At 33.1% G+C, this 18838-nt stretch overlaps 1 protein-coding gene across 2 annotated transcripts in view; it reads left to right on the forward strand.

Moving 5' to 3' along the window:
* PSPC1 (paraspeckle component 1) overlaps positions 1-18838 on the forward strand; it is an 89904-nt gene that overhangs the window by 49761 nt on the left and 21305 nt on the right. Inside the window, exons 7-9 of one of the 2 annotated variants that reach the window (XM_081046762.1) lie at positions 2766-2823; positions 6447-6616; positions 8631-11351. The exons of the other annotated variant lie outside the window; for it this stretch is intronic. Of the exons in view, the coding sequence (XP_080902888.1) occupies positions 2766-2823; positions 6447-6616; positions 8631-8816 (414 nt within the window). The 3' untranslated portion in view covers positions 8817-11351. Of the gene's footprint in view, positions 1-2765; positions 2824-6446; positions 6617-8630; positions 11352-18838 lie in introns of those variants that run through there. 2 annotated transcript variants of the gene reach the window in all.

An 18838-nucleotide genomic window follows, 5' to 3' on the forward strand; every position in this document is an offset into this window, starting at 1 on the left:
TGCTTAACTGCTTACTACATGTATGACCTTGAGTAAGTTCTTTAACAGTTCTGGGCCTCAGTTTTATGATCTCTAAAATAGATTAAGAAACCTACTTCATAGGGTTGCTATCTAGATTATTTGAATTAAACAGTTTTCACCATAGCTTTATCATTTCATTGCACTGCAGTCTTTTGAGATTTTGTTTACATATAGGTTGTTTTGTGTTAAACTACAACTTTTAATTTCTGCTAAAGTAATAAAGCATCATTCAGATTTGTATTGAAAATATCACATGGTATGTGCCCATTGTAATTTAAAATGTATTTGAAGTAATTTATAGAAGTAAAGGCCTTGTGTATTGCTTCTTGGATGAGTACCCAGTTATAGTGAACTTCGTTAAGTGGTTCTCCTTCATATTTGATATATGACGTTGCAATGAGAAGTACTGTCAATTTTCATTTCATACTTAAAATCTGTGCCTCTTTCATTTTACTAGAAGTATATAGCAGTGGATTTATAGAAAAAACAGTAACTTTGATGACACTCTTTGGCTCCTTCTGAAATAGTTAGGAAATGATATGTCACCTAATTGTACTGCCTTTTTGTTAATTTTACTGTTGAAGCTGTATAAAATAGTACTGAATGGTTTTTAAAGGAAATGTCAACATTAATAAATTAATAAATTGAGTATATATTTAGTGAAAAATGCTGTAGAACGTGAACTGGCATTTTAACAGCATGGATTATTGTAAGACATTCTGATTATTTCATTAAAAGAAATATTTTAGAACTGGGAACCAGTTTATAATAGAGCATCAGGAAGGGAATGTTATTGCCACTGTTGAATGGTTGACTTAAAATCATAGAGATCTTTAGTATTTTAATATGTTTTCCACAAAATTGTGTTAATGAAGAAAAGGGAATACTAGAATAATTTAAGAATTTTTTAAAAGCTAAACGTCATTTCAGAAAGTGATAGGTAAAGCTGAAATTATAAAAAGACAATAAAAATGGTAGTCTGTCCCTTTTGCCCCCAACAGAGAATCATAGACAGGGTGTTATGGTATATAAGAGGAATTTGAAAATCGAAGTCTCAGTGAGACTATAATTATCTTTTGTTAAATGGTTACCTAGATACTGCATTTCTAATCTTTCACAGGTAAGGCAAATCCAAAAGTAAAAATAAAAATTAAATCCTTGTCCCCCTAAAATGTCATGATTGTAAAATCCATGTATTTTACTCTGTAGTGTTAGACTGAAATCAACATTTTAGTAACAAATATCTGCTGTAAATAATTTCTGGCAGCCTTTGGGTAGCATGCTGATGCAGTGGACACTTTTATCAGTAGGTTCGGAAATGACAGCATGGTTTGATAGTCATGCTAAGTGTGATTATAAAATAGTACTTTCCATGTAATTAGAAAATTATATGATATGGCTTCATCAGTTGTCAGTTTTATAAACAAAATAGTTTTTTTCTTGGTCAATAATAGTATCCAATAGTCAAAAGTTTCATGAGAAATTTATTTTTATGAAAATTCAAAAAATAGTTTTGAGAAGCATTTGGCATTTAACTTTTCAAATAACGTGACAAAACATTTCTTCATGGTACTACTGTTTAAGTTGGTGTTTTTCTAGTACTATTGCTTCATTAAAGATTACCTTTGGAGGAATCTCCATTAAGTTTGATGGGTGGTTGATGTACTGCTTAGTTGCATTCATGCATCATAGGCTTTTGTTTACTTTATTTCTAGCTATATACTGGTAGGTGCGATTCACTAGTGTCTTGTATTAAATAAAAATTTAAAAACATTTTAATAAAATGGGTTTTAAAAATAGAAAAATTATGCTTTCTTTAGATTCAGGCATTGTTACTTTGGTCTCAGAATGGTTTTATGATTACTACATTTAAACACTTGTCTGATACTGGAAAAGATTATCAAATAATAGTGCAAATTTCAACTATAATATGTTGATTTCACTGAAGTTAATTCTGTGGCTTTTGTTACTAAATAGTTTCTAGGAAGCAGTTTCTGTACTGAAATTTAGATATTTTCTACATTTGTATGACCTTTTGTGTTATCATTAAACTTAAGAGCATTTTGTTTCAGAACTTGCCAACTGTGTAATAACACTTTTATTTAGGTTTCCAAGTAAAACCCTTGTTCTAATAAAGGAAGCAATGTTATATTGAGCTTTTGGTAATTAACTTGTGTGTAGTTGAGACTTTTATGGTATCTATAGGTGTTGGGTGAAATAAAGCTTGAGTACATGAATAAAAATGCAAAGATGAATTACAATATTTCAAATGTGAAAATTGTCTCTGTCTTTAGCTTAGTGCTCCACAGCTGTTTGTATGTTTGAAGCATTTGCATATAAAAGTGGTAACATTCATTTCTGTTTTAAGACTTTAGTGACCTGGGAGGAAAACTAATTGGCTCAGGTGGTTATTATTACTAGATTTTTCTTTTCTTGGAATCTAGGCATGTGTCTTTGATCTACTGGAATAAAAACATTATAAATGGTCTGTGGTAAACTTTTATGTAATCTGACTCACTGGTAATCTTTTCAGTATAAATTGGGGGCTTTAAGCATTTGTAGTACAGTAAGCCTTGGAGACTGAAATTTCAATGTTCTTACCAAGTAAAAGATGTTGGAAAAGTTAAAAATTTTTTTTTAATGGAAAGTGATGACCCAATTTATTCTTTTCTTTTTGATTTTAGATGGGAAATGTAATATCATAAGATCGATAGGTTGACTGTGACAACTATGTTTACTTACAGAGAGAACAGGAAATGAGAATGGGTGATATGGGTCCCCGTGGAGCAATAAACATGGGAGGTAGGGATTTGAAGCAAAAGTCTTCTGTAACTTTACTTGTCATTTTTTGGGGAACTGTACATGCTGTTTGTGATATCTGCATATCAGTAAAAAACTAAATTTTGGTACCAACATTTGTGATGGTGAAATCTCATACATTTATAAAGTTGCAAAGAAATATAAGTATTGAAAATATATCCACAGGAAGACATTCTCATTTTTTTTATTTGAAAGCTAAGATATGTTATATATATATATATTAAGATATATAAAAGACAGATATATTATCTTTTCATAGATTTGATGAAAGAAACCTGTAACCAGGTTTTGATTCAACCTGAAACTTGTTCAGTAATTGCATAGTGTAATACAGCTATGCTGTTGAGTATTTTAAAAACCAAATTTCAATCCTTTAAATTGGCTTTTTTACTTTGGAAATTTGATCGTTTTTGAGTTGTAGTGTTTCTAAACCTTTTGAGAGTGTTTTATAAATTCCTACTAAGGTAACCTTTTTTGTAGCTATTTATATTCATTTTACTGAGTGTCTTACATATTTTGCTCTAACCTACAGTATTGTGCACAGAAATGCACTGTTTGGAGACATTTATGACTTGTCAAGGAAGTGAGATGTGTCTTGCACATTTAGGCTAATGCACATCTTTAGTATTGATATAAAGTTTTTAAGAAAAATGCCTGTATTATTAGCATCTTTAATATTGATTCATTGGCTATAAACCAGGTTGTCAGGGAAACAGTATCAAGTAAATAAGCTAGGGAAAAATAAGTGTGGAATGCTTTAGTGTTACTAAATTTGAAATGTCATACATTTAAAAAATTAGATAAATTTTATGTATTCATTTTAAATTTCCCACAGAAGCTGTCATCAGGTTAAAATCTTTACATAACTCAAATGTACATGTTGTAAAGATTACATTATCTTAACATTCCAATATGCATAACATGCACACCCACTGAGAGAATCCAAATTGTCCTTAGATTATATAGTGTGTGGAATAAAAAAACCTTAAAGTTTATCTAATATATGGAACAAACGTTTTCCATGATCAGCTTTCTTCTTACCTCTCATGGCAGTTTCTTTGCCACTGCCAGTCAGATGATTTAAAATCATTTATTGCTGTTTATTTGGTTACTTTTCTTATCTAGCAAAGTAGTTACTGAGTATCTCTGGTATGCAGTGTAAGCAAGAAACATGGTCCTCACCCATAAAGAACTTAATTGTGAATTAATACGACGGATACAAAGAGTACATAAAAAGTTGTAAATTATAAAGCAGAGTTGCATATAATAAGTACCAGTAGTTCAGTAGTTCAGTATTTGTCCTTTTTCAAAGTAAATTGTGGGATGGTGCATAACTATTTAGGTGATTTTAAGGATGTGTGAGGTTATTATGGATTGTAGGTAGTTTGAAATGCTATTATAATTATTAGGTCGTCATTAAAATCAGAACTACACTTGAAATATTTCTGATGTTGTAGAGACCCCCCCCAGAAAGATTCTTACTGACTAGCAACTTTCTCAGAAGAAATAGAATATGCCTTCAGATTTCTTAGTTAGGAATTAAAATTTTGATGGCATTTTATTCACCAGAGAACCATACTTTTGTTTGAGTCTGTACTCAACACCCCTTAAGTCTAATCCATTTAATTTTCTCTTTACATTTTATTCAACGTGAGACTTTATCTTAATGGTTTACTGGAGTTAATGTATCATCATGCAGTTGGAACTAACTGTTTAGGTTGTAAATTGTCATATCCTATAAAGTTACATTGATGGAATGTGTCAATAGATTTTTTTTTGGTGTATTACCAGTGTACATACCAACTGAAACATGGGATATAAAACTGGTTTTCAGGGAACCAGATAATTCTAACATTTCTTAGATCTTTAAGTTTAGTTTAATTGCAGCTGTGTGGTGGAAGATGTAATTCCTAAAAATAAGACTGTCTCTCAACCACTGATAGTTGGAAAGATAAATTATTTATTTTTATTATACCTATAGTTGTATAATTATATTTGAATCCCACAAGTTAGGTGTTAACAATTATGTTCTATTTAAAAGAAGAAAACCTAATTCTTGATGTATTGTTTTTGGGTAAAGTTGAGGTAAGACTCGTCCTAAATTTCATCTCCACCCTTTCTCATTTCCATTGTGAGATATGTTGTGGAAGTTTACTAAAGCTTTTTTTTTTATAGCTATCCCAGGGGAATAAATTTTTGCATATAGATTTATGAGCAAGAACATTATTTAGGGATGAAGGAAATAATTCCTTCCTAGTGAAGTTGCTAGGTTCCTGGGTATTGGTTTCAGAAAGAGCAGTAGCATGTTGTCAGGGACTGCTAAAGACGAGGTGTAGAGTTGTGGGTTTGAATGAAAACTTCAATTCCTGTTATGTGCTTTTGAGAAATTGAGTTCAGAGTATCAGAAAATTGACCTACATAATGGAATATGGAAGAAAATGAGTCAGTCTTTGTTATGAATTTTTAATGAGCAAATATATGAGTACTTTCAAAGTGGAAAATATTTGAAGATACCTAAAAATGCTGTCTTGCAATATTAAGCCCAAACACTAGTGCAATTAACATGAGGGAGGGGTGTATCTTTCTGATGAAAAAATTTGAAGTATAACCAGTTGTTCGCATTTGCAGAATTTCAGCATGTCGATAAAATTCAAAATGCTGTATTAATATTTTATCTGTGCTTGGTTGCAGTTGCTTTTAAAAATAGGTTTTGTCACGACGTATTTCTACATAAAGTAAAAAAGCCTCTACTTTTGGGAGATGTTCAGTAACTATAAAGTCAAGAGGTTAGTTACAGTGAACTTTATATACTGGCCGTGCCAAAAATGTATACACATGACTTACATTCATCTTTTGTTATCGGTATATATTGAGCACTGTAGTACCTCGGTTTTCGAACGTCTCCGTTGATGAACCTTTCGGTTGACAAATACCGCAACATGGAAATAAATGCTTTGGTGTTCCAACACGCCTCAGAAGTCAAACATGTCACGCGGCTTCGGCAGAGTGCAAGATCCTGAGGCCTAGCTGTCGGGTGTTTTCGAACGTTTCAAATCTCAAACGGTCTTCAGAACAGATTACGTTCGAAAACCGCGGTACCACTGTTACAATTTTAGTACAGTTTTTTCCTTTCTTAAAATGTGTATACATTTTTGGGGCACCCTTTGTGTATATTGGAGGAAATGGACTCTCTTACAACCTGATGCAGTTTACATGCTAGTATTTTTAGTCTTTACCTAAGTGCTAATTCCTGGCCGTTTGTTTAAACTGGTAGAGTTTAGTCATCATTGTGAGGGACTGTTTGTTTGGAAAGCAAACTATAGCAAATAATACTGATTTTTTTAAAACCTCAAGCTTTTACAGTCTCATATGTCCTAAAATAATTGATTGTTGTCTCATTTGTTTTATATACTTATATTTTGGGGGATGAAAATTATACTAGTGTAGGTATTGCTCTGTTAAAGAGTAGATAATTGGGTGTCCCATTCTCAAGGAAGGAAAATGGTTTTGCTAGTCTTCTATATAGATTGCATAAGTGTTGTGTACATTTTTAATGTTTACTGAACTAAGATAGGACAGCTCTAAGTATAGATTGTTTTGCGTAGATGCGTTTAGCCCAGCACCTGCTGGTAACCAAGGTCCTCCTCCAATGATGGGTATGAATATGAACAACAGAGGAACTATACCTGGCCCACCAATGGGTCCTGGTCCTGCCATGGGACCAGAAGGAGCTGCAAATATGGGAACTCCAATGATGCCAGATAATGGAGCAGTGGTAATGTATCACAAACATTATTTTGATTATATTCAATAATATATACTTTTGCCCCAAAGGTAACTTCACACTTTAACATAATTTGGCATCATTTGTTTTGGCATGAAGATCAATACCCGATGAAGAAAAAGTAACTTTGTGAAGTTATGTGTTGATTTATGAAAGGCAATTTTTAAGTATCCTGAGAGTTATGATTACCCAAATCCATGGTATGCTTTGCACTTAAGTATGTAGCAAACACACATTAATTACAGTTCTTTTTTTTTTTACAGTGCTTTTAATTTGTGTCCACCTCTTATCAGCATTCAATGTAATGGTCAAGTATTTTATGGTTGTGTTCTTTTCCTGTGTGGACTCCTTTACCTTTGGCGGGGGACAAAACCAATACTTAAGAAAAACAGTTTTTACTAAACATTTCTAAGAAAAAAATCACTTATGATTAATTACAGATAATTTATTTTTACTGAAATAATTTACATTAAAGTTAAAAATTTTAAACTTGTAGAATTACTAATTACATTTTTGTTACTAAATTTAAAGTAGACGGTTTTAGTCTTATTTTGAGAGTGTGAAGATATCTTTGTGTGCGTTATTATGAAAGCATTTTTCAGTTGTAATTAATATATAGAATATCAGTAGCAAGACTGATAACATGTTTTCATTTCTTTCCAAGTCTATCACTGTTTAAATGAGGCTTTATATTTTCTCATTTTTATTTTTTTTTATGGTTGCTCTAAATACCATTTAGAAAAGGAAAATTGGTTGATACCGTTTTGAAAAGGCGGTTTAGTTTTGGAACTGCCACAAAAATCTTACGGCGCCATTGCTGCTAAGGAAGAAAAAAACACTACAAGTTAAACCCAGACATTCCATCAGCTGTGAATCCTTCCTGATATCAGAGATGTTAACAAGTGAATGTGCGTCTTAGAATTGATGGGTGCAGTAATTTACCATTTTAAAATTTATTTACTTTAAACGCAATCTTTAAGGAATTTGGAAAAATTGGACATGCTAACAGTTTTGTTTAATGTGTGTTTGTACAGGGAGATAGAAGAGGTTGTGCCATCATATCTACTATGACCAGATGGCATGTAACATAAAGTGTACTTGTTTCTTCAGTGGAGGCTTTATTTTATAGTAAAATGTCTGAAAGCTAGTGAAAACTTGTACCATTTTGGTTAAGTTTTTGTGTAGCAATATAATGAATGGTAGTAACTTAGAAGTAATATTAAGTGCCCATTTTCCCAATCTCCCTCTGAAATTGTAAATTTTATTTGGGTATCATCTCTGGTCTTTTTCCCACCGGTGTTTTACTACTGCCCATAGGGAGTTCTGTTCAGCCTTTGAGATTAATATATGTGGTTATTAGGATATGATTCAGAGGATATGATTCTGAAAAAGGATTTGATTCAAAGGATATGATTCAGATGTTTAATTGTGCTAGTAGTACATGTTAATAAATTGTTGGTTTTTAAAACAATCTATTTTTCCGATTAATAGTTTTTCCTGGAAAACATCTCAAAAGATTTCATAATGCTAACTCTTTGTTTGTACTAGTACTTTCTATGTTAAAAGCATTAGTGTTGAAATATTTAGAGTGTTTACTTTCTTAATGTGATGCTGCTCCCCAGTTTTATCTCTGATTTTTTTTTTAAAGTATTTTTATTATACAGCACAATTACATGCAATATAAACTTAAAAAAATAAGATCAGAATAGTCTTGTAATACTGATTAGATTTAAGATGGCATTTACTTCATAAAATCAGTTCTTTTTAAATGAAATTGGGGCATAGCATTAGCAATATGTAACACTTCAGATGCTTTTTTTTTTTTTTTTAAACACACAGTAACTAATTAAATTGCTCCTTTCTTCCTTCTATGTGTGATCCTGATTCTGCTGGACTTTCTGCTGAACTTCATGACACCACCACTTGGGATTTTGCCAATTTTTCTTGTCACTTATATTTGGCGTGTTCCAAATGGACTTCACATTTTTTATGTGGTATTATATAGCACAATGATAGATTTCCACAAGGACCACCTTCTCAGATGGGATCACCTATGGGTAGTAGGACAGGTTCTGAAACCCCTCAAACCCCAATGAGTGGTGTAGGTCCTGTTAGTGGTGGTCCTGGTGGTTTTGGTAGAGGAAGCCAAGGGGGCAACTTTGAAGGCCCTAATAAGCGTCGGAGATATTAAACATTCTTTCATTCCTGGCTGTTTAGAGAGAAAAAATTCAGTGGTATGCCTTTACACTTTAACCTGTGACCTGGAAGAAATGGTTTTTTTTGTTAATGTCTGTAGACTTTAAAGTTGTGTTTTTTTTTTTTTTTTTGTAAAACTTGAGGTTTTTGTATTTTTCTTCATTCATGAGCTTTGTAGATTAGAATGGTAATGATGTTGCTCATCATTGTGAATGTTAAAATGTGTTTGTGACCTTAGCTAAATCTAAGTATGCCATAGTACTGTGAATCTGTGTAGTTACTTAATCTCAATAAAGAAATCATTTTGGATAATTTAAAAATGTTATTAGTGGAATTCTCTTATAGTTTTAATAAACTTTGCTGTAACAGTAATACTTTGGTTGCTTTAACTCATCCCAGCCATTTAAAAATGAAAATAATTTTCTGCTTTTTAGTTTGTGCAAGTAGCACTGATACAGAAGCTTAGTGAAAGCTAATGTTAATAAGGGGTGATAGAATAGTACATTGGGGGGCATGGGAGTTTACATTTGTGTAAACCATTGATGTTCTGTGAAACCAGAGTTGCTGTCTACATTTCATAGTTTCTGAATATTCAGATATTCCGAGAAGGAATATTAAGGATATCTGTCCTGTGCTGATTTTTCCAAATAAATCTTTTCAATCTTGAAAAAAAACTGTTTGAAGGCAAATCTCTTTTGCTTATAAAATAATGTGTATTTTTAATCTCATGTGCCATTATTTGGTGTCGCTATCTAGATCTTACCCTTTAAATTTTCTTTAAAATCAAACAGTACTATTAGGTTGGATGTTAAGTGAGGATTGCTGTGTGATTTAGAAGAAATTAGGCATTTATTTAGAAGGTTGGTTTCTAGCAGTTAATACTTTAATAAGATGGGCTGACTGTGCAATGTTGTAAATATTATTCTATAGTTGGTAAGTCTCTCCAGTAACTTGTCTGACAGGCTAGGTGTGTTTTACTCTGCGGAATACAGTTCAAGAGGTAATTTTAAAAAACAGGTCATTGGAATCATTTTAGATCCCTCTACTATCAGATGTTTTATCAGATATTATCAGATGTCTACTATCAGTATTTTGAAGATTGAATTTTAATACCAAGGAAAAATTGATTTTATCACATTATAATTTTTATTCCAAAATGGAGTTTTCCTGTATTTAAAATTTTGTGTGTTAGCCTTGTTTAATTTAAAATTGCATTTTAGGAATCATTTTTAAGCTAGACCACAAATCTAATGCATCAGCCATTGACCATACTGATTATTTCTCACATAATACAGTGTTAATATATTATGCTTTTAGCATTTTTCTGAAGAATAACATGCTATTTAAAAATGAACAGTGTGTAAATATCTCATTTTTGCATCGTTTCTGTTTTTTGCTAGAAAGCATACTTTGGAAAGAAATAAATTTGGTTAATTAAAAATCTTGCATAAAAGTAATTGGGTGTAAAGCATAATTGAGATAACTTGCATCAATTAAATTTTTATGTACTATTTCATATTCTTTTTTTAGACACAACAGTATGGATGGAATCATTTTCTAAAATTTGCAAAATTCACAGGCTTTGTTTTTGGCAATCTTGGAGATTGTAAAAGAAGAGTTAGAGACTATTCTCATAACATTTTCCATGAGCATGAGTTGCTGGGGTGGGATTTGTTTTAATTTGGACATAAATTTCAGTGGGGAGTTTTAACATTAGCTATAAATTTTAAGTAATACATATATTGCGCCTAAATATGCTTCTCCCATCTACATTTTTATTCATATGGCCTTCATTAGTTTTTAGTTTTGTATTTTGCTTCAAAGCTGAAATGAGATTGGGAGAAAGTTTATCCTTTGTTGTTAATACCAAGGTATCTTTGGCCAAGGCTATGAAATTCTGTAAGATTCATTCAAGAATATTTGAAAGCCAGTGCACAAAGAGATGTCCTAATCTCCTGAACATTCTAGTGTCCGGCTCAACTCTGGCTCCAGGAACAGAGTTCTACACAGCCTTTTCCCTGCATCAAGAAAATCCTTGTTCCAGTACTTACAAGTCAGCTTCTGAGACAGTCAAGTGGAGCATCTGTGATCTCCTAGCTTCCCAGTTTGGAGTGTCCTTGTAGTTAACCAACTCTGGCTGGTTCAGTCAGTATTTTTTCTTGTGAATAAGCATACTGAGGAAGATACTTGAATGTCATTTGCTTAGAAGTGGTAGATATAAAAATAAAGAATTTAGCTTTTCTAAATAAGTGTACATTTGTCATATATGCTACCATAATTCTTTACATAAAAAGATAATATGAAACAATTTTAGTATATAATATCAATACTATGTTTTTTTGTGTGTCATGATTTGAAACACTGAGTTTAAAATATGCGGAATTTAGGTTCCATATGCTATTAATGTGTAATTAATACGTATAAAATAAAGGATTATTTTTCTAATTGTTCTATTTTAGCAGTGTATGTTGTCAGAATTTCCCTGGTTTTGTTTATTTTGAAAATAAATCATTAATTTTCTTCTTGACAGATCCAGTTTTCATTTAAAGAACTTTTGGCTCATTTGTATTTCATACAGCTCAATTTATTCTTCCTTGAGTTTTGGAATTTTCTGTTTAAAATCAGTGTTGAGCGTTCATTGGAAGAGATAAAATATTTTTGAACTCTACCTACATTATCAGTAATATTAGGGAAGAAATACCATTTTAGTTGGAATTGTGATTTAATAGAAACAGAAGTTATCAATAAGGACAGTAACTGAAACATTGGATCTTGTTTTTCAAATACTAATTGAAATTATACCTTTGCGTTTTATTCAGAAACATACTTATTTGAATATTTCAATAACTTGGTATTTTAAAGCCTATAATACTAAATATCAGTGTGAATGTTAAATAGCCACTAATTAATAAATGGAAGTAGGTTGAGAATTACAACCTAGATTTTGAATGATGAAAAGAAAATAACTGGTTGAAAAGAAATGTCTTGTGAAACAGTGAAATCAAATGTATGTTTAAACCTTTTAAAAAGTTTGAAATTTAGTGTCTACTGGGACTAGTGAGAAATAAAAGTTACTTTTTTTTTCAGTAATAGAGGAAATTTCTTGGGAAGTACAGTGGTATTTAAAAATTAGTTTCTGGTGGTGTGGTTAAAAGAGTTTTATTACAGTATCTAATAACGTTAAAATATGTTCCTGAAATTTGAGAGGGTAGCGATGATATAAAAAGTCAGACGACTTATCTTCTGAGAATAAGGTGGTGAACACCCACATACCTAACTCCTAGGTTTAACATTTATAAATGTTTGCCTGTCAGATGGATGTTTACAGACATGGACTTATGTTTGCAGTGCAGGGGGTAGGGAACTACATCAAAGTAAGTCTCAAGCTTTATAGCCCAGTATGGGTTTATTTCATGGTAAACAGATCATGACAAAATAAACTGAGGGTGGATAGATTCCTACTTAACAAGAGCATTATTTCCTTTACAGCACCCTTCATTACTAAAATTTTTAAAAATAGGAAACCATTGTCATGTGCTCACTTTCCGTTTTGTTTTTACCAGATGTGTAAAATGAAGTGTGCATAGCGTGCAGATTCCCAGTTGAATGAGGTCAAATAATTTCTGGAATATCACTCCTGGGAAATAAGGAAGAATTGCACTATTTTCATAGTATCTGATCTTTAAAAATCTGGATTTATGCAGTATAATATTTTACTACCTCTTTCTATCAAAAGCACTACCCTCTACATGTAGGGAAAACATTGAAAAGTTTTTGTTTCCATGATTACTGAATAACAGTATTAATGATGGAAGTTTGAATCTTACAAGACTGAATATTTAAAGGCCCAGAGTGCTGTGTTATTTTGGAATATTATTTGACCGCTTATCTTTTTCTATAAAACCATGTTTAGATTACAGATATTTCTTAAGGGTTCTTTCTGGTGGAAACTTACTGTATTTTTATTTACCTGGCGAAATCAGCAGTCTGTTCAGTAAGAGAAGCCTATATTTTGTAGATGGAGGATACTGCAATTCCTTAATGTAATTTAGCTAGAGTTAATTTCCATTAAAAATTGTTTTTCAAGTATATTGGTTTATGGCTTGAATTACTGTTATTGCTACCAACTCCTCTCTCCTCTACAACAGATACTATATTTTCTTGACTATGTTTGTTTAAAAATATTAAGCTAGCATTTCTGTTTAATTTGTCCCTCTGAATTAAATATTAGAAGAAATGGTATTCAGTTCTGTTTTATAGAATATAGTCACCCAAATTTCATGTAAGGTATTTCTGTCTCAAAATTAAGACTCAGAATAGTAGGATTAGATAGAATTAAGTAGTGTACTTAGTTTGAATACATGACTTTTTTCTATTTAGTTGTCATTACACTTTAAAAAGTATAGTTAATAAGGAAAATGTTTTAGTTGATTACGTACATGGGTCCTGCATTGTATCAGTAGTGGACCTTTCTTACATAAGCAAATGCGTCGTCCGTGGTGTTGAACACTTTGGAATTTGATATTTATATCTAAGATTTGCTTCTAGCTCTGAAATTGTCATTACAGAATCAGCTTCACATTGTTATGATATATTACACATCTCAGTGTAAGGTAGGAAATAAATGTATTTGAGTGTAGTATCAAACACTTCAATGAGTAGCCACAGTAATGCATTGCATTTTATAGACATAGTCTTCCTTGTTCTACCTTTTATGTAAAACGTCAACTAGCCAGTTTTTTGTGAATGGGAGTTAGATTTTTGCATATGTTTTTGAAGAGCTATGTAAATGTAATTATATCACTATGAGTGTCCTACATTTTTGTTTTATTGAAATTTATTGAAATTTATTTTTTCATTGAAATTTCATTGTTTATTGAAATTTATTTTCTGCAAATTATTCATATTATCTCGTGAAAATAGAGGACATCTTATTTTAGTGTACATTTTGCCGGAATAATTGTAATTAATTTTTCCTCGGTATTTTCAGATTATGATGTAATGTAAATCTGTATCAATTGCTTGGATTTACAGATGTCTGGTCTTTTTATGTAATGAGAAAAACTAAACAGACTCACGCATACCGATACCGGTAGTGATTATCCTGTAATAATATTTGGCCTTTTTAGCATTAGAGGCAATAGTGACTTGCTCATTGGTTAGTGTAGAATGTTAATCCTTTGATTGGTTAAAATATTTACATGTTCATTGACTTGGTTAGGGTATTTTAAACATTAGGATCACTATGGAGCCAGCAGTTCAGCAAACTGAGCATAATAACTGGAGTGATTGTGTACAAAGTGTTATTTTCTCAGTCACATAGAATCAATAGGAGAGCCATGTCATTCAGCACTTTTACCAGATGCATTTATTCATTGCTCCAGTACGTAACGTCAGGGTCCTGTTGTGTACTGGGCCCTTTCCCAGGCTGAGGTACAGCAGTGAGAACACGAGACCCTTGCTCTAAAAATACAGCCTTGGCCATCTCTTAACTCATTTCTTCTCACTTCAGTGAGCATCAGAATCACCTGGAGACTCATTAACAGATTTCTGGGCTCAACCATGGAGTTCCCAGGGGATACTGATGCTGGGTTTGCGGGCCCCACTTTGATAATCTGTGTTCTAAAATGTCCCTCAAAAGAGGCACAGAGCATTTTTTTTTTTTTGGTTGGTGGTGACACAGTGACTGTCCTGATACATTGTATGTTGTCTAGGATCCCTGGCCAATCATTGAGGCAGTCCACAACAACCACCTTCCACACACACACACACACACACACACACACACACACACACGTGCGCGCGCACACTTCCTGCTACTGCCAACTGACGTATTGCCAAAGTCCAGTATTTTTGACTAGGCAATGTCATTGCCATTGAGTTCTAAGTATTATGCATAATATGTGTTTATTATGCTTTTTTGAACTAGAATTTTGTGTTCACAAGCCTAGTTAATTCAGGTGAAGAGGTCATATACAAAAATATGATTTGGTAAAGGTTTTTTAATTGAACCGATTTTCAGATATCCATATCAGTATGAGAAATGAAACAATATAATAATCTGTTTTTATATCAGTATATTTGAACATGCTTATGCCTGCATGGTGAAGATGCTAGAAAACAGTCTTGGTCTTTGCTTACCTTCCTGGTAAATAGGAATAGGATGACATCATTTTGATGGATTAAAATGATTGTCTTACCTATTTTTGTTCTGAGCTTGTCTTTGCTTGACTAGATTGAAGGTGAAGATTTGATAAATGTATTTTCTAAGACGATGCATATATTTATTAATCATAATTTTCTTTGCAGCTTCAGTTTTCGGTAGTCACTTTAGAAAGTAATGCCCACCAAGGAGTTCAACACATGGGAGTTAAGTAATTTTATGGTAAAAATGTATAGTCTGCTTTGTGAGACCTTAAAACGACTGATGTTACATATGTATGTGATTCAAAATCTATTTAAAATATGCACTGTGTTAAAACAAATTGATTCATAATGACATCATATATTAACAAGTTTCTTCCAAAAAAATTGTCACTATATAGTGCAAAACTAAACAAAACAAAACAAAAAAACCTACGAAAACCCAGTCACCTTGTTTGCAGCCCTCTAAATGTAGAGACTTGTTTCTAATTGTAATCCATGTGTCACCTGGGCACCTCTCTGTCCTCTGCCCAAAAACTACCATAGCATAGTGTGCTCTTAGTTTCCTAGGAAATCTACCTGACCAAGTATTTTGTGTTTTTTGTGAACTAGAAATGGGTTTGGCTTTGGAAGGATATGTTGTCTGATCAAGGAAGTCATCTACCCTTTTATCTTTTAACATTGCATCAACCCACCCCTCCATTTCTTTTAATTTTCCTAATCCACTGCAAATTTTCATTGCCTATTAATCATTGTTTTACGTGCCATGTTGAAAATCATGTGTGTGTGTGTGTGTGTGTGTGTGTGTGTGTTTCTGGTCTTCATGTGGCTTCTATCTTTAGTATAGGACTTGTGTTCAGCTAGTCTTCAGATGGTTCTCCAGGTTGACTGCCCTATAATTTAGTCCTCATGGGAGGAGGCGAGCACAGTGTTTACCTATACCGCCACTTTACCAGAGCTCTCCCTCCCTCATTTTTAAAATGAGTCAAATCCTTTGCTTCTTGGAAGCCCACGACTTCAGAGACTTGCCTTCTACCCTAAGGTGGCTTGTTAACCTATTTTCCACCTGAGGAATTCTCATGCATGCTAATGAAAATAAAACTATTCCATCTATCTACTAAAAAATTTATGTGGATAGATTTCTGGATACATTTGTTTTTTCTGTTAAGGTATTCCTAATTTTCTTCAACCAAGAAATTATTTTAATTCCTGAGACTAATGAGTTATATCTCTGCAGAAGTCAGTCCTTAACTTTTAATTTGTATGCACACCAATGAAGAAAAATACAAATTTTAAAACAGGAAACTGTCTTGGGTTTCTGTGTTTCCCAGTCTATACATTACTGGTTTTCTCATTCAGATTGTGGTTTCCCTTACTCCCTGCAGCGCCCCTCCCCCCCATATTAAACAGCCCCACTTTTACCCTACTAGAAAGACATAAAAGTTGTAGATTTACACGTGAAATATTGCTACTATTTAGATTTATGCATGATGATTGATTTGGAAAATTAAGACCTCGGTTTTTGGTTTTGTTTTGTTTCTTAGCTATGTATTTTGCTACATTGATCTTTACCTGGAGCCATTAAGTCTTAAAATGTTAGAGGAAGATCAGAAGTTTTTGGAAAATGACATGCTCCTAATTTTGGAGGTGGGAAGTACAAAATAGAAAATACATATTCAGATTCTTAATTTCTGCCTTGCACTGTGCTTATATTTTAGGAAGAGTAAGTATAATCTACATCCTAGTATTTGTGCTACAAGTGTTAGAAGTAAGGTAAACTAAGGGATAGTGGTTCATATTCTGATTTATACCTATGAAGGAAAGACGTATTCCTACTAGGTTCATTGAAACTACAGATCTCATAATTTGAATTATTTCTCAATTACTTGAACAATATAGAAGAAAGTTATCTGTCACAACCACTTTCTAGTCACTTTTTTACAGGTTGTAATTGTGACATCTGTGTTAATAATCGAGCACTCTTAGAACAAAGCTGGTTTTCACTGACAGTTTCTTGGAGTCTGGGCACTGCAGAAGCAGCTGTGCCCAATGGAGATCAACGCTCAGCTCCCGTGAAACTTGTGCTCTGAAGCAGAGGGACAATGGAGTGGCACACAGAGTTGAAATAACTTACGTCACGGTAGAGAAAATGGCAGCCACTATTTTAGATAAGGGGACTAGAAAGTGCCTGTCTCAGGAGATGAAGGGACAGCATCCTGTTTGACTTAGTCTGTGCTGGCAAAGCCAAGTGATGCAGTGAGTGTCTGTCGTCCGTGTGCTGTTGGAGCGGTGCTGTCCCGTGCAGGTGCCTCGATGGCTGTGGAGTCTGGAACGAGACCAGTGAGACCCACTAAAATTCAGTTATCAGGACAGTGTTAAGCGTATTTGGAACAGTGTGGGAGTGTGCCTCCACTTTGGTGTCTGAATTTAATGAACTTTAAGCATGCATAAGTATTGAAGACAATGTTCCACTTGAATTAGAGGGTAAAATATACACAGAACTGCAAAGACTTTAGTGTGAAGAAATGAATAAATTGTCTCAATTTTTTTACATGTTTGCATGTTGAAACAATATTTTGGGTATACTGGGTTAAATAAAATACACTATTAAGCTAATTTTATCTGCTCTCTTTTTCCACTTTAGCGTCTAAGAAATTTAAAACTTATGTTTGTATTTTTGTTCTGGGCAGTGCTGGTCTAGACTATAAGTCAAATTTTTATCTTTTCCTTGATTGTAATCCCACAGTTTCATCAATGATCTAATTATGTAATTTATTTTTACTTTTTGAAATGAATAATTGGAGGTTGAACCTTTGAGTACGTACTCACCATTATGTATCAGGGTGAGGTTAATTTCCTGTGGTATAATTAATTACTTGGTGTTTGTGCGGGAGCGTAAGCATGGTGTTTGAGCACCCAGTTCTCAGGAAATAAGTTGTACACATTAAAGTTACATTTTATTCCTTTAACTTTTGTTACTTTTTCATTGTTTGTTATCTACCTGATACTCTGTCCATGAAATATTTAAGCAAATTTGGTAGGTCTTGAAAAATGTAGTCATTCAAGATTTCTTTTAAAATCTTTGAAGAAACCTTCGTTCATTTATTTGTTTACTTCATTCCTTCCAGGATGTCAGCTTTAAGAGTTGGGATCTTATGATCTAATGATTTATTCTCATTTTCTAGGTCCTTATTAAATGGTCCTTATTAAATGTTTAGTGAATGAATTACAGTAACTGTGCAACAGACGGTATTTACTAATTAGAATACAAAAATGAAGAAAATGTGATCCTTGCCCTCTTGGGATTTGATTTTTAATGGGTGTATGTAGAGCTGGAAGCAAACTCTTAGACCACTTGATAGTAATGAAGGGAATTGCAAATGTTCTGACAACCTAGAAGCAAATATCCACCTATCTTGGGAAGACTTCACTAAGATAACTTCTGAGCAGTTCTTAAAGGTGAGTAAGGACTTGCCAGTTGTTGGTTTCTTTTGTAGGGAGAGGGTAGGCAGGATTGAGGGATGTGAAATGGTGTGTTCAGATGTGAAATGGGCTCTTAAGAAAGTCCCTGAGCAGAGACCCTGAGCAGTTCACAAGGCACTGTCTAGAGGAAGGTGGTAAGAGTGAGAAGGCAAAAGGTAGAGTGTAAATAAAATTGTGACTGACCTAATTAAGGAGTTTTGATCTTTACCTTTTAGGTGACTGGGAGGACAGTTAAGTATAGAAGTGACTGGATCAGAAACAGACCACATAGGTCATTGACCCCCGACTTCCTCCCCCCTCCATGATAATTTGAAAGGATCTTAAGTGTTAGGTTTGCTCCGATTCCAGATAGGAGTCATTTAGAAGTAGAGTGAATTTAACAGACTGGTG

Source organism: Rhinolophus hipposideros, assembly GCF_964194185.1.
Source record: "Rhinolophus hipposideros genome assembly, chromosome: 4".
Taxonomy (NCBI): Eukaryota; Metazoa; Chordata; class Mammalia; order Chiroptera; family Rhinolophidae; genus Rhinolophus; species Rhinolophus hipposideros.